This window comes from Gymnoscopelus microlampas (assembly GCF_963454915.1).
Source record: "Gymnoscopelus microlampas genome assembly, chromosome: 13".
In the NCBI taxonomy this organism is placed as follows: Eukaryota; Metazoa; Chordata; class Actinopteri; order Myctophiformes; family Myctophidae; genus Gymnoscopelus; species Gymnoscopelus microlampas.
The window spans coordinates 5,918,923-5,933,015 of NC_139950.1; the positions used below are offsets into that span (position 1 = coordinate 5,918,923).

Here is a 14,093-nt window from a genome sequence, read left to right on the forward strand (position 1 = left end):
GTGTCGGTGACCAGGAGCGCATCCTGCTGGACATTAATGCCATCGAAGAACTGAGAAACAACAACGTACCTGCCACTGACGACACCCCCAAGTACAAATACACCTCAGACGACGATGGCAACTACGTTTTTGAACAGCCTTCGGTCACAGTCCTGGCCCTGCGGCGTGAGCGAGCCTTCTGTGATGAGGTGACCACGGGCGAGGAGTGTGGCGTAGTGCTGGACCAAACGTCCTTCTATGCTGAGCAAGGAGGACAGACCTTTGATGAGGGCTATATGTTCAGGGACGATGACAACCCAGACGACAGGATGGAGTTTATAGTGAAGAACACTCAGATGAAAGGAGGTTACATTCTCCACGTGGGGACAGTCCATGGAACGCTGAAGGTCGGGGACCGTGTCACCTTACACGTAGACGACGCTCGTCGAAGGCCCATTATGAGTAACCACACCGCCACCCATATACTCAACTTTGCCCTGCGTGACGTCCTGGGAGACACTGAACAGAGGGGGTCCCTGGTTGCCCCAGACCTCCTGCGCTTCGACTTCACCTCCAAGGGCGCGCTGAGCACGGACGAAGTCCGCCGCACCGAGGAGATCGCATGCGCCATGATCCGAGATGCTAAGCCGGTGTACGCCTTGGACGTCCCTCTGGCTAAAGCCAAAGCCATCCAAGGTCTACGCGCCGTGTTCGACGAGGCCTACCCTGACCCAGTGCGAGTCGTGTCTATTGGCATCCCCGTCCAGGACTTGCTAACTAACCCCAGTAGTGATGCTGGATTGCTCACCTCCATCGAGTTATGCGGAGGAACTCACCTACGCAACTCGAGCCACGCTGAGTCGTTGTCATCGTCTCAGAGGAGGCCATCGCTAAGGGCGTCAGACGCATGGTCGCCGCGACAGGCGGCGAGGCCCAGAAAGCCCAGAGGAGAGCTGACGCCCTGCGTCGGTCTCTGTCGGTGCTGGGTGAAAAGGTGAAGGATCAGACCACAACGAACAAGGACATCCAGAGAGAGATCGCCGACATGACTGAATCCCTCGGCACGGCGTTGATCTCCCAGTGGCAGAAAGACGAGATGAGGGACGCTCTGAAGGCCTCGAGGAAGACGATGGACGACCTGGACCGCGCCGGCAAGGCCGACGTCCAGAAGAGAGTCCTGGAGAAGACAAAGGAGATCATTGACAGCAGCCCCAACCAACCGTTGCTCGTCATGGAGATGGAGGGCGGAGCCTCGGCCAAGGCTCTGAACGAGTCGTTGAAGCTGTTGAAGACCCACTCTCCGCAGACTGCCGCCTTGCTCTTCACCGTGGACCAGGAGGCCGGCAAGATCATCTGTTTGTGCCAAGTCCCGCAGGACGTGGCCGACCGTGGCCTGAAGGCCAGCGAGTGGGTAAAGGAGCTCTGCCCCCTGCTGGAAGGCAAGTCGGGCGGCAAGGACATGTCTGCCCAGGCCACCGGCACAAACACACACTGCCTGCAGGAGGCGCTAAAGATGGCTGACGACTTTGCAAGGCTCAAGCTGGGAGAAAAGTAGTTCTCACATGGGGGTCCGGGGACCGACCAGGGGTCCAAATGGACTTTTAGAGAGTGTACATATGGAACAATTCTTCTGGGTAAATATCCCCTTTTTTCGTTTCCTACAATTTAAAAAAGATCACACCCTGTGTTAAGAGAGTGGTGCCTTTGATGAGCCCTGTATTGGTATTGATGTTGTCATCAATGTTTGTTTATTGGACAGACATACATACATACATACGGACACACGGACAAAGTCAGATATAGGAGTGGTTGGCACCACTCGAAAATATATATATATATATATTTTTTTAAACAAATTACAACAAATCAAACATTTTTCTAAATAGTTTCACAAATAAATGAAAAATCAAAGATGAAAACAAACTTTTAAGAAGTAGTGAAACGGCTATTTTCACTAGTTTGGATTCCCGGGGAGACTAAAATGTTTGGAACCACTGTTTGTGTGCAAGTTGAAATTTAATTAAGAAATGGTTGAATATTGTGTATTTATCTGAATTCTCTCCTTCCCCTCCCTTGAAATATATCAACAAACCTTAGACTATATTTATTTAAGTTTAAGAACATCATTTAAAGCAATAAACAGAAGTTCTAAATTAATGCCTGCAAGGCAGTACACTAGCTGTTCACAGTCAAATATTAGTGAATTATTAGTATTGATATTTTTTTAACACTAGAGGTCGGGCCTCACACCTACGTTGCACCGCCAATCCGACTGATATGCCCATATATGGAGATATCCGGATCTGTCAGTCCTTGTCCCTTTTAGGCCCATATGGAGTTCATATACTGGCATATAGTGATGACTGATGCCCATTTATGGCCATGCCCCCTTTTGTGCACATATATGGAGCTGACTGATTTGTTTGCGCCTGATGCCAGACTACGTCACACTGATAAGAACCACACTGAACCCCACCGCTCATAAGATGCAATGTTAAAGTGATCACAGCCTCACATGTAATAATGCATCCCATCAAACTTTCAGATGCTGTTTTTCTCCCAGTGTGGAGGAAGAATGCTTAGGATTTTTACTGTGATCTCTCGCTCTTGAAATATATAATCCTTGGTTTCTGTTGTGTGTAAACAATAATAACAATTCAAAGCAGTTGTCCCCCAAACCCCACCTCCCGTGGCTGTCATAAGAACGGAGGGAGCGCTCTATGATCATGGCACCAGAACCTGCTTGATTCGCGCAGCTGAGCCTAATTTATGCTCTGTCCCGCGAAGGTGTCGCGCGCAGAGAACGGCCGAGAATAGCAGACCTCCAAGCTCACATCCGCGACGCAGTTGTGAGCTTGTATGTCAGCTGTTCTCGGCGCGCAATACCGTTGCGCGATGAAGTATATATGTCTCGTTAGACGCACCCCACTAGCCAACACACAAGAGGAGGTTGAATGAAGTTTTAAATGAAAAAGTAGATTGCCTTGATGAATGTAGCTGCAGTGACTAGTGTGAAAGGTCAAATGACCAAGTCCAGGCCGGATTTACACAGTCCCCTTGACCTTTTGGTACCTACCAAAAAGTGTGTGACCACACACACGCACGCACACGCACACACACACACACACACACACACACACACACACACACACACACACACACACACACACACACACACACACACACACACACACACACACACACACACACTCTTCCAATAACAGCCACAACACAGCCAACATAGTCTAGATTCACATCAGCCTTCAATTCCAGAGCCACAAACAAACAGTCACTGAACATGTTTCACTGCCACACGGGCCCCAACAGAGCTACATCTTGAGCCACATCAGCACATGACACGAACAGCATCCAACATAAACTGCAGCAGCAGCAGCAGCAGCAGCATCCAGCAAAGGAAAAGGAAAAATTAGGTATGTCACAATTATTACATGATCACCTAATCGCAAGTATTTGAGATAATCGCAATACTTTTTCAGATAATCGTCATAATCATTTCCATGTTGAAAAATGTTAATATGTTTTCAAACATTAAAAAAAATAGTGGAAATAGCAGACTGCAATTTCCACTATTCGTGTTAATCGCAATTACTTGAGCGACAATTAATCGTCAAGTAAAATGTCATAATCGTGACAGTCCTAAAGAGGTTCCTACTTTGAGCTGTCTTCATCAGCCGTCTTCAGGGGAAACCCCGAGAAGGACGAGGTCTTCGGCCAAGTCCGACAAACCCATGGATAGAGAGAGATCTCCAGATCTCGGTCTCTAGGGCAGGGTATCCTCGGATGAGCCTTCCAGCGGCGACTCCCGCCATCTCCATCCTCCATACATCTGGTTAGCTTCACCAGTACTTTATTAGAGGTGGATGGTCTGGGGGGAGGGGGTGTTACACTGTAGGTGAGAACCGCAGTCGTCATATGTGTGTGTGTGTGTGTGTGTGTGTGTGTGTGTGTGTGTGTGTGTATGTGTGTGTGTGTGTGTGTGTGTGTGTGTGTGTGTGTGTGTGTGTGTGTGTGTGTGTGTGTGTGTGTGTGTGTGTGTGTGGGTGTGTGTGTGGGGTGTGTCTGTGTGTGTTTATAAAAAATGTAAAAAGACTACATCAGGGAGCCATCTAGAGCTCCTAGTTGTAGTAGTGAAGCCCAGTTCTTGCTCCCCTTCTCCACTGATGTCTTAATAGTCCAGGCTTATAATGAAGAGGGGGGTGTCCCCCCTGCAACACCTCTGCCAGCCTTGAGTATCTGAAAGAAAGAAAGAAAGAAAGAAAGAAAGATTCAAGTAACCGAGAGCCACATAGACGTATACTGTCACAACATACAGGCTAGTAAACATATACTGTATCACATACAGCCTAGTAAACGTATACTGTATCCTGTCACAACATACAGCCTAGTATATGTATACTGTATCCTGTCACAACATACAGCCTAGTATACGTACAGTATACTGAATCATGTCATAACTTACACACAGCCTAGTATATGTATACATGCGCTTGTAGATCGGCCAATATCACAATGTTTGCTTCTTTCTTACATATTTGATCATTTGGCCAATTTAGTATTAAAGTCATTCAATTGTAACTGTATAAATGTGCAAATACCTGTATACACTTTAAGGGCATAGCAGTGGCGCCCATGTTGTGGTGTCAAACTCATTAATTTTAGATTTCCAAAATATTTTTTATAAGTTATGTTAAGCCTGGAACCAAGCCATCCAGAATCCATGGTGAATGTGTAAAGTGATTTACTAGGCCCAGTGGTGTAAAAAGTACTCAAATTCTTTACTTGAGTAAAAATACCAATACAAAAATACTCTATTACAAGTACAAGTCTGGTATTCAAAATGTACTTGAGTAAAAGTAAAAAAGTATTGGAATCAAAATATACTTTTGAGTAAAAGTACTCATTATGCACAACGTGTTACGATGGGACGGGTTGTGAGCTTGTAGATCGGCTATTTTCAAATAGCCAAACTATATAGGCTATAGGGCTGAAGTGGTATGTTTTGTAATAATAATCTACAAAGTAACTAGTAACTCAAGTTTTTAAATAATTGTAGTGGAGTAGAAGTAAAATATGTGTCTGGAATGTAGTGGAGAAGTAAAAGTATTGAATATTAAAATACTCCAGTAAAGTAAAAGCTCCTCAAAATGGTATAGTACTAGAGTACATGTACTTATTACTTTAGTTTATACCACTGACTAGGCCTGCATACTGAAGCCTGTCTTAGCATCACAATCAAACACGGCTCAACAATACAACATATTCACTTCACATCACATCACACAACACAACAATGCTGCATCCTGACTAGTTGTTGCTTTAACAAGTAAAATAAAATTCTATCAATTCCTTTGATGCTAAGCAGCTAATTAGCAAAGCTAAGTCACCTGTAGAAACTCACCTCAGTTTAGTCAGATGGAGAAAATGCACTTCTGTTTGTGTTTTAGCTGCTTTCACCACTCTGGTAAACATTGACAACTCTACTCAACGTTGACTGGAGTAACGTTATATTATGAGTTGTTTATTTTTATCTTTTACTTCCAAAACATTGCTGTGTGTGTGTGTGTGTGTGTGTGTGTGTGTGAGGGGGGGGGGGGGAGCCCGACAATTGGAGGACTTAAAAAAGCCCGCCCCTCCCTCCCTGCTCTAGGGAGTGTGGAGCAATAACTAACTACCTTCCAGGGCAGGGTTTCTCAAAGTGGGTGCCCCGTGGCGGACGGTGGCACCCTAGGGGTGCTGTGACACAATTATCTGACTATACTGTTGTTTAAAAAAAGGTCATACAATGCCATTATACTACTTTATGTACTGTAGAAGCTGATCTACAGTACATGTACCATGTTGTTCTTGACATTATGCTTTGTCGCCCTCTACAGTCATGGAGGAGAAGAGAGAATAAGAACCAAGAGAGGTCCAGGTGTAGTTGATTGGAGAATGTGGAGGCTCACAGCTTTTAAGATGTGGTTTTGTTGTTGTTGCTGCCTTCTACCTTGAGATGTATTAAAGTAAATGTATTTCATGTTTTCTTGAGTTTTATTAAAGTAAATGTAGTTCATGTGTTCAAGCCTGTAACTGTAATGAAGATGGAATAAACCTTAACCTTTGGACATTCCTCATTTCCTTTTGATAATTTTTGTTGCTCAAAGCCAGTCAGTGTAAAGAGGTACTCTTCTATCAACCACCACAAGGACAAAAGGCCAGCAGAGGAGACTCAATTGAGTCTCCTACTGACCAGCCACCCCATCATCAAATTATTGGCTCAGGAATGCAACAAAAACAAAACAAATGTCCATGAATTCAAGGTTTCATGGGGTGTGTAATTTATAGTAAATACGTATTTTTTGGGGGTGAACTACTCCTTTAACCCCATGGTTAAAAGTCAGTGATTGTCTCACATTGTCATATATTAATATATTTATATTAAAAGGCCCACTTCATTCAAACTCTAAATACATTGTACTCAATAGAGGCCTTTCATAGAACACTTAAAATGCCCATTTATTCTTCACGTTGGAAGCAACTTGCAAATGTGCAAAACAATTGCATTGTGTTGATATAATAATATGCATAATATATCAACATTTAATTTTATAATTTGGTTCTCTTATTACTGGGTTTTGTTAAACAAGTGACAAATGATTTAATGCTTTGTCCAACCCGACCGACAGTATACATACATTGCTGCTATGTTCAGGCACCTTAGTTTGTTCTTTATCTCAGGTACTTTGTAAATATGTAGATAACTTGTTTGGCCTTCTGTTGTTCTCTTGTTTGATCTCCTTCCGACTGCCCCCACCCCCTCTTCTTCTTCCCCCCCCCCCCTCTTCTTTCTATGGAAATTAACGTTGTGATGGGAATAATGTACAAAAACGAATTTCACCCACTTTTTTACCTTGTAAACCTGTGATGTGACAATAAACCTGATTCTGATTCTGACTACTGCACAAAAATGAGGCCTTTTCTTTGTGGAAAGCCAGGCTGCAATACAAATCTACAAACATACTGAGGGCTTCTTTTCCACTAAATCAGGGGTCTTCAACGTTTTCAGGCCAAGGACCCCTTGGCTGAGAGCGAGATAAAGTAGGGACCCCCATTATATAAAATATTTATTTTTTCATAGATTTCATAGGCAGCTTCATAATAGACTTGTTTCACAGCACTATCATGTTGGATTCATGTTATGTGTATTGTGTATTTCCAGACATGTAACCATGCACTTAAACAATACTTAGTAAACTTGACCTTTCACTCTGTACTTAGTCTGCGCTTTTTCCACCCTACATCAAACCACTTTGCCGAAAATAGCAGATCTACGTGCTTGTACTGTAGATCTGCTATTTTTGGCTAAAGTTCTCCTCAGAATAGGGATGCTTGGTTGAAGTGGTTAATATAAAAATCACACAACGATCTGGCGCACCCCCTGTAGTAACTCTGAGGACCCCCTGTTGAAGACCCCTGCACTAAATGACAGAAGCAATCACCAACGGCTTCATTCAATGTATTAAGTATTCTGTCATTCTACACCAATCGTTCTCAAACCTTTTCGTGTCAAGGACCCCCAAACTGATGCGTAGATCGGCTGCAAGACCCCCATGTGAAAATCTTTTGTGTCAGGGACCCCCAAAAGAGAAGATTTGTGTTATTGAACATTTCTACAATAGCAGATCTACAAGCTCCGGTTCTCGTGGAGGGGGAACTTGCATTGACAAGCGGGAAAGAATGTACCGGAGTGGGGATCTGAAAATACACATGAGGAATTCATACAGAGATTTTTTTTGCACAAAGATCTAAATCAGCGATGCTCAACCTGTTGGCCGGGGCCCACTGGTGAGACACGAGGGTATTGCCTGTGGGCCCCCAAATAACTGATAAACACTTACGATAGTAATTAATGATAGTATAACATAATATGAGTGTGTGCCACATACATTTTCAGAGCATTTTCTGACCACTTAACAACTGTACAAAAGTATACACGGGTACAACAGTACAAACCTCAGTGTTTATTTATACATTTGCACCTCAGTGACGGGTCCATTTGGTTACATTTGCACGCTATCTGAGATAAATGATCACTGAGGATTTTACTGCATAATTTGCACAGAAGTGTTTATGGAACCTCGAAGCTACTCATGACCCGTGTGACCTCTGGAGCATGCAAAACAAAGTGTCTATTTTTTTTGCCATTTTTGGAAGCACAACTTCAGTGTAACGAGAGCAGAACTTCCTGACTTCCAGTCCGGCGTTGAGAGCGTCAAAGACCCATCGAACGACGCTACGTCTTAATTCAAGTTTATATTGGCCTTCAAAATAAAACAAAACAAGCCTGGCTTGAAAATAAATAAAAATCCTCCATTTTGAGAATAAATGGTCGCTATCAGGAAGAACCTTTGTATCTCCATATTTTAAACATTGCATGTTAGTTTTTTTGGTAAATGAAAGAAAGTAGCAAAAGTAGCAAAAATGGACGAATTACAAGCGCACAACGCGGTGCATCACGTCGAGTTGTGAGCTTGTAGATTGGCTATTTTAGCCACGTACTTTTGAAAGATTTTAGAAGTGAAAGTTCAAGTGTCTCTGTTGGTTTTATAAATACTAAACTAAAGACCTTGTGACTAAAATAACAACATTGGATCCGTTGTAACACAGGTTATTATTTTTTTACATTTCCTGAAAAGTAACAGTTTTGGACATACAAGGTTTCCATCAGACGGTGACAAAATCAGTCAAACAACCCGATGGACAAATTTAAAAATAAAACAACTTAAAAGACAGAAAATAAACACACTTTTTTTAAAAAGTTCCACTTCATTTCTGCATGATCAAAACGGTTTACAATGGAGGCATTTACTAGACGCTCTAGTGAAACTAGTGACAATAGCAGATCTACAAACTCACAACGCGTCGCTTCGCACCGCGTTGCAAGCTTATAGATCTGCTAGTTTCCATTACTTCCCAAACATGGGTCCCGACCCACTGTTTAGGAAACAGAGTGCTAAATGCCTACATTGCACATTTCTAATGTAAAACCAAACACACACTGTTCGTCACATTGTCTTCCGAACACACTCAAACCAAATGTACAGTACCACTCCAGTCCAAACTCCACTTCCCAGGGTTCATTGCTCCGCCGATTCCGATGGAAACTCTGTATTGATCGTTAAAATACCCCTCTAGTCAGAGATCAATCGGCCCCCAGATACAGAAATCATCAAAAAGGTTTGAAAACACAATAAAGGTGTTTTTTTTTCTTTCTTTTTTTCATTATGGTCCTTATTTTAACGTTGTGTTGAAGTTCAGTGCATAATATTCCAGACCCATCCGCTTGTTACCGTGGCAACGAGTCACAGTGCACAGGCTGTTGTCCGGACGACCATCCCATGTCCTGTAGGAATGCTAAGGTGAAGGAATGGGTCCGTGTTGTAAAAGTTCAGGTCTTTTTTTTCTTTTGAGATCTTAAGAGACGCAAAACAGCACCTCAGAAAGCTCTGTGTGTGTGTGTGTGTGTGTGTGTGTGTGTGTGTGTGTGTGTGTGTGTGTGTGTGTGTGTGTGTGTGTGTGTGTGTGTGTGTGTGTACACAATGGGCTTCATTTATCAAGAACATAGTGTACAGTAAAGCCAAATGCTTCGCCACACGACGGTGTCGCGCGTCGTAAATAGCAGACCTCCACGTATTGGGCTTACGACATCATCTAACTTCCACTTTCATTGCACATGTTAAAAGGAGCATTAAGGGAAATTGATTTTGTTAAAATAAATGCTTAAATAGCTCTATATTCTGACAGTAATCACTGCTGTACAGTGTTTGTTCAGTAACACGGGTCTCCCCGGAAATCTCCAGCTCGGAAAATACAAAATGAGCAGACAAAAGTGAAACTCCAACACTGGAAAATGTAAGCTATGAATGGGTTCTTTCTCCTGATTGGAGGATATTGGCAACCCACCTGAAAATGTATTTTCTGTTTACTAAAGAGCTTGTGGCCAACGGGAGACTCCTGTTACTGAACAAACACACAATGATTTACTATCATCGTATAAAGCTTTAACGTTTTAATTAAACACTTTTTGGGTCAAACGTTTTGACCCAAAAGATATCACTTTACAGCACCTTTAATCCCAGTGATGAAACTCTACTTACAGTACATTGATACACAATGTTTGACCAAATGTGTTCACGTTCTGTTTCAGTCTGCTCCATTTCACCAGGAAACTGACATAATTATTTACAAAATACACAAATGAGACCCACTGTGTGTACAGTACATGGTGTGTGTGTGTGTGTGTGTGTGTGTGTGTGTGTGTGTGTGTGTGTGTGTGTGTGTGTGTGTGTGTGTGCTCGCGTGTGTAGAGTGGTTCCTGATTGGTTGCCCTGGCTGTCAGTCTATGCGTGAGGGTGATCCCTGCCCAGGAAGTCACTGGAAGACAACAAGAACACACATTCATTCGTGTTACATCATCACCACATGCGTGTGTGTGTGTGTGTGTGTGTGTGTGTGTGTGTGTGTGTGTGTGTGTGTGTGTGTGTGTGTGTGTGTGTGTGTGTGTGTGTGTGTGTGTGTGCGTGTGCGTGCGCGCGTGCATGCGTGCGTGCGCGTGCACATACGTGCCTGTGTGTGCGCGTATTTGTGTGTGTGTGTCAGTGTTAATTCCGTCGACTAAAACTATGACGATAAATATTCGTCGACTACCTTTTTTCTCTGACGAAAACTAAATAAAAACTAAGCTAGGATGACTGAAACTAAGACTAAATATATTGACAATTTCATCAGCAAATAGAAACTAGACTATAATGTTAGGGAGGGACTAGTGGAGAGGAGATCCAATAGAAGTAAGACAAGTCATCATGGTTGTGTGTGAGGGTGCCGTAGCCCGAAAATAGCCAATCTACAAGCTCGCAGGCGCGTTGTGAGCTTGTAGATCGGCTATATTCGGCACACAGTTAAGTGTAAATCAGCCATTAGGATGCCATTAAGGCCTGTCGAAATACATTTTTAAATCGACAAAATCAACTGTAGATTTAGTTGACTAAAACTAGACTAAAACTAAAACATTTCAGATGATTGAAATATGAATACAACTAAATGGAATTTCATTCAAAAGACTAAGACTTAAACTAAATAAAAGTTTGCTGTCAAAATGAACGCTGGTGTGTGTGTGTGTGTGTGTGTGTGTGTGTGTGTGTGTGTGTGTGTGTGTGTGTCTCCACACATTCTGAATGGCTGCTTTGCCTATAAAGGGCTTTACATAGCACGCCACGACAGAATAGTTGATCTCATAACTAAGGACATATCTAAACATTTTACACCGTCAGTGAGAACAAACATTCCTGTGTCAAACCTTCCATGTTTCAACTCTGTACTGAAAATCCTGAAATCTTTGCACATCTCTCTGCTAATACACCAGATGTTGTTGTTGTCAATGAAGGAAACAGATCAGTTTCCATTCTTGAAATGGCCTGCACCTTTGATTCTAGCTTAGAGGAAGCTTTTATGACCAAAGTCATTAAATACCAGCCGCTCCTCCATACCATCACAGAGCTAGGTTATAGGTGCAATCTATTTGTGTTTATCTTTGGCAGCCTAGGACATGTACATAGGTTGGTTGTAAGAGGCTTCCAACAACTTGGGATGCCAAAAAAAACAGCCAAACGGCTTGCAAAATTCTGTGGAATCTCTTCTACTATCGGTAGCCGCCAAATATGGCGAAGACGCTGTTATTTGTACCCCTAAAAGGTGTGGGAGTATTTGTCCATGATTTGCTGACTGTACATTTTTGACAGCACCTTGTAATATTTGTGTCCTTGTATTGTATCTCTTATGTGGACATAAATAAATGATTAAAATGTGTGTGTGTGTGTGTGTGTGTGTGTGTGTGTGTGTGTGTGTGTGTGTGTGTGTGTGTGTGTGATTGTATTACTATACTTGCGAGGACCAAGTATAGTAGCATTTGAAGAAATATACATTGTGAGGACCGTTTTCCTGGTCCTCACAAGACAAATGGTTGTTTTATAGTTAACAAAAACATTTTTAAGAGATACCTTTACAATTAGAAAAACATTCAGGTCGGTATTAGACATTTAGAGGTTAGGTTTAGGGATTAGAATTAGAGTTCAACATGATTTATACTTAGTTGCGCGCCAGTGTCATGCACCGAAAAATAGCTGATCTATAAGCTCACAACGCGTCGCAGCGCGACGCGTTGTGAGCTTGCAGATCTGCTGTTTTTCGGTTTTAGGCTTACGGTTAAAAATGGCAATTATTATTTTTAAATGGCATTCATAACATGGCTGTCCTTAAGTGTTGATGTCCTCACAAGTATAGTAATAAAAACATGTGTGTGTGTGTGTGTGTGTGTGTGTGTGTGTGTGTGTGTGTGTGTGTGTGTGTGTGTGTGTGCACGCGCGTACCTGAGGATGTGTGGCAGCTCTGGGCTCCTGTAGATGAACTTGTGCTTGTAGGCCAGAGATGAGGAGAAGGGAACAAACTGGACCTTTTGACCGCTCAGGCTCTTAGACTGTGAGGCCATGGTGTACAGCTTGCAGGAGACACAGAGGGAGGAGGAGGAAGAAGAAGAAGAAGAGAGGATTTAGTCAGTTAACCCCTTACCAAGAAATCTGACATAAACATATTGAAATTCTGCCATGGGTTAGGGTTAGGGTTAGGGCTGCCACCCATTGATTGAAACCTGAAGCCGATTCTACATGTCTCCTAAATCTCAACAGTATTCTGAAAAACGTATGTTTCTATATCAGTGGTGCTCAAACTTTTTCATGTCAAGGACCCCCAAAATTATATGTATTTGGCCGCCGACCCCCGTCAAAATATTTTGTTCCAGGGACCCCCCAGAAGCAAAGATTTGAGTTAAAAATGTTAGCTTTAAAAATATATATATATTATATATAAGATGTGCACACATTTTCACGATTTTTCAAAAATAGCAGATCTACAAGCTTGTAGCGCGGCACTCGGTGCCGCGCTATGAGCTTGTATATCTGCTATTTTTGAAATTATATTTGAAATGAATATTCTGACATCTATGAGCAACACATGTCAGGGTGTTTTTTGTACCTTCTTCCCCAGGTGAAACGGGACCACGCTGTCATCCTCTGCATGCAGGATGAGAACAGGACACGTGATGTGGTTCACACTGAGAGAGAGACAGACAGAGAGACAGACAGAGAGAGAGAGAGTGGTTCAATATAAATATATATATAATTAACACATGTAGACCTGAGGCCGATTCTACAAATGCCTTCTAATCTAAATCTTAAAATTCCTTTTCTGAAAAATGTATGTTGCTATATTAGTGGTTCTCAAACATTTTCAAGTCAAGGACCCCCAAAATAATATGTACATATTTGTCCTCCAACCCCATCTCAAAAAAATTTGTTCCAGCGACCCCCAGAACCAAAGATTTGAGTTAAAAATGCTTCAAAAATATATATTCAAACATTTGCAGAAATCATTACGATTTTTCAAAAATAGCACTTCTACAAGCTTGTTGTACTGTAGATGTGCTAGTGTAGATATTTGCACTTGTATATCTGCTATTTTTGAATAGCCAACACTAAAATCAAAAATGACACACACACACTTTCCCAGTTTTAATGGGTTAAATAAACATATTAAATGTTGATAAGAACAATAAGAAGATAACAGAAGGAAGGGGAGGATGCAGCTACGTACTTCTCATCGCTGGCAAAGCGGATATCACTGGCTGTGATGGGATCCAGGAAGAACCAATCAAAACCTGGCAGATATCTGTACACCTGCGCACACACACACAACAAAAAAACAACAGTTGTCAATGTGCGTATGCACAAATCAGTATTCATGTGTTTACTATGAGTATGTATGGTGTGTGTGTGTGTGTGTGTGTGTGTGTGTGTGTGTGTGTGTGTGTGTGTGTGTGTGTGTGTGTGTGTGTGTGTGTGTGTGTGCATGTGTATAATGTCAAAAATTAGCCCTTTGAGTGCAAAAGTTGTTGGAGATAAACATAGACATGAAAGAGACCATACATTTCACATCGATAACCACTTAAACTACACCACTTTATACTTAGTTGTACATCAGAGACATTTCATGCTACATTTCAT

General features: G+C 42.3%; 1 protein-coding gene and 1 pseudogene across 2 annotated transcripts in view; one reads left to right on the top strand and one right to left on the bottom strand.

The window, feature by feature from the left end:
* LOC311058501 (alanine--tRNA ligase, cytoplasmic-like) overlaps positions 1–1,534 on the top strand; it is a 2,656-nt pseudogene extending 1,122 nt beyond the window's left edge. The window contains exon 2 of the transcript in view: positions 6–1,534. The product of the transcript in view is annotated as an alanine--tRNA ligase, cytoplasmic-like (transcript). The remainder of the gene's footprint in view (positions 1–5) is intronic.
* Positions 1,535–7,987: 6,453 nt separating this feature from the next.
* LOC311059018 (lysophosphatidylserine lipase ABHD12-like) overlaps positions 7,988–14,093 on the bottom strand; it is a 37,060-nt gene continuing 30,954 nt past the window's right edge. Inside the window, exons 11-14 of the mRNA XM_084076592.1 lie at positions 13,684–13,766; positions 13,066–13,144; positions 12,405–12,532; positions 7,988–10,413 (exon numbers count right to left, since the gene is read on the bottom strand). Coding sequence (XP_083932718.1) covers positions 10,380–10,413; positions 12,405–12,532; positions 13,066–13,144; positions 13,684–13,766 — 324 coding nt within the window. The 3' untranslated portion in view covers positions 7,988–10,379. The remainder of the gene's footprint in view (positions 10,414–12,404; positions 12,533–13,065; positions 13,145–13,683; positions 13,767–14,093) is intronic.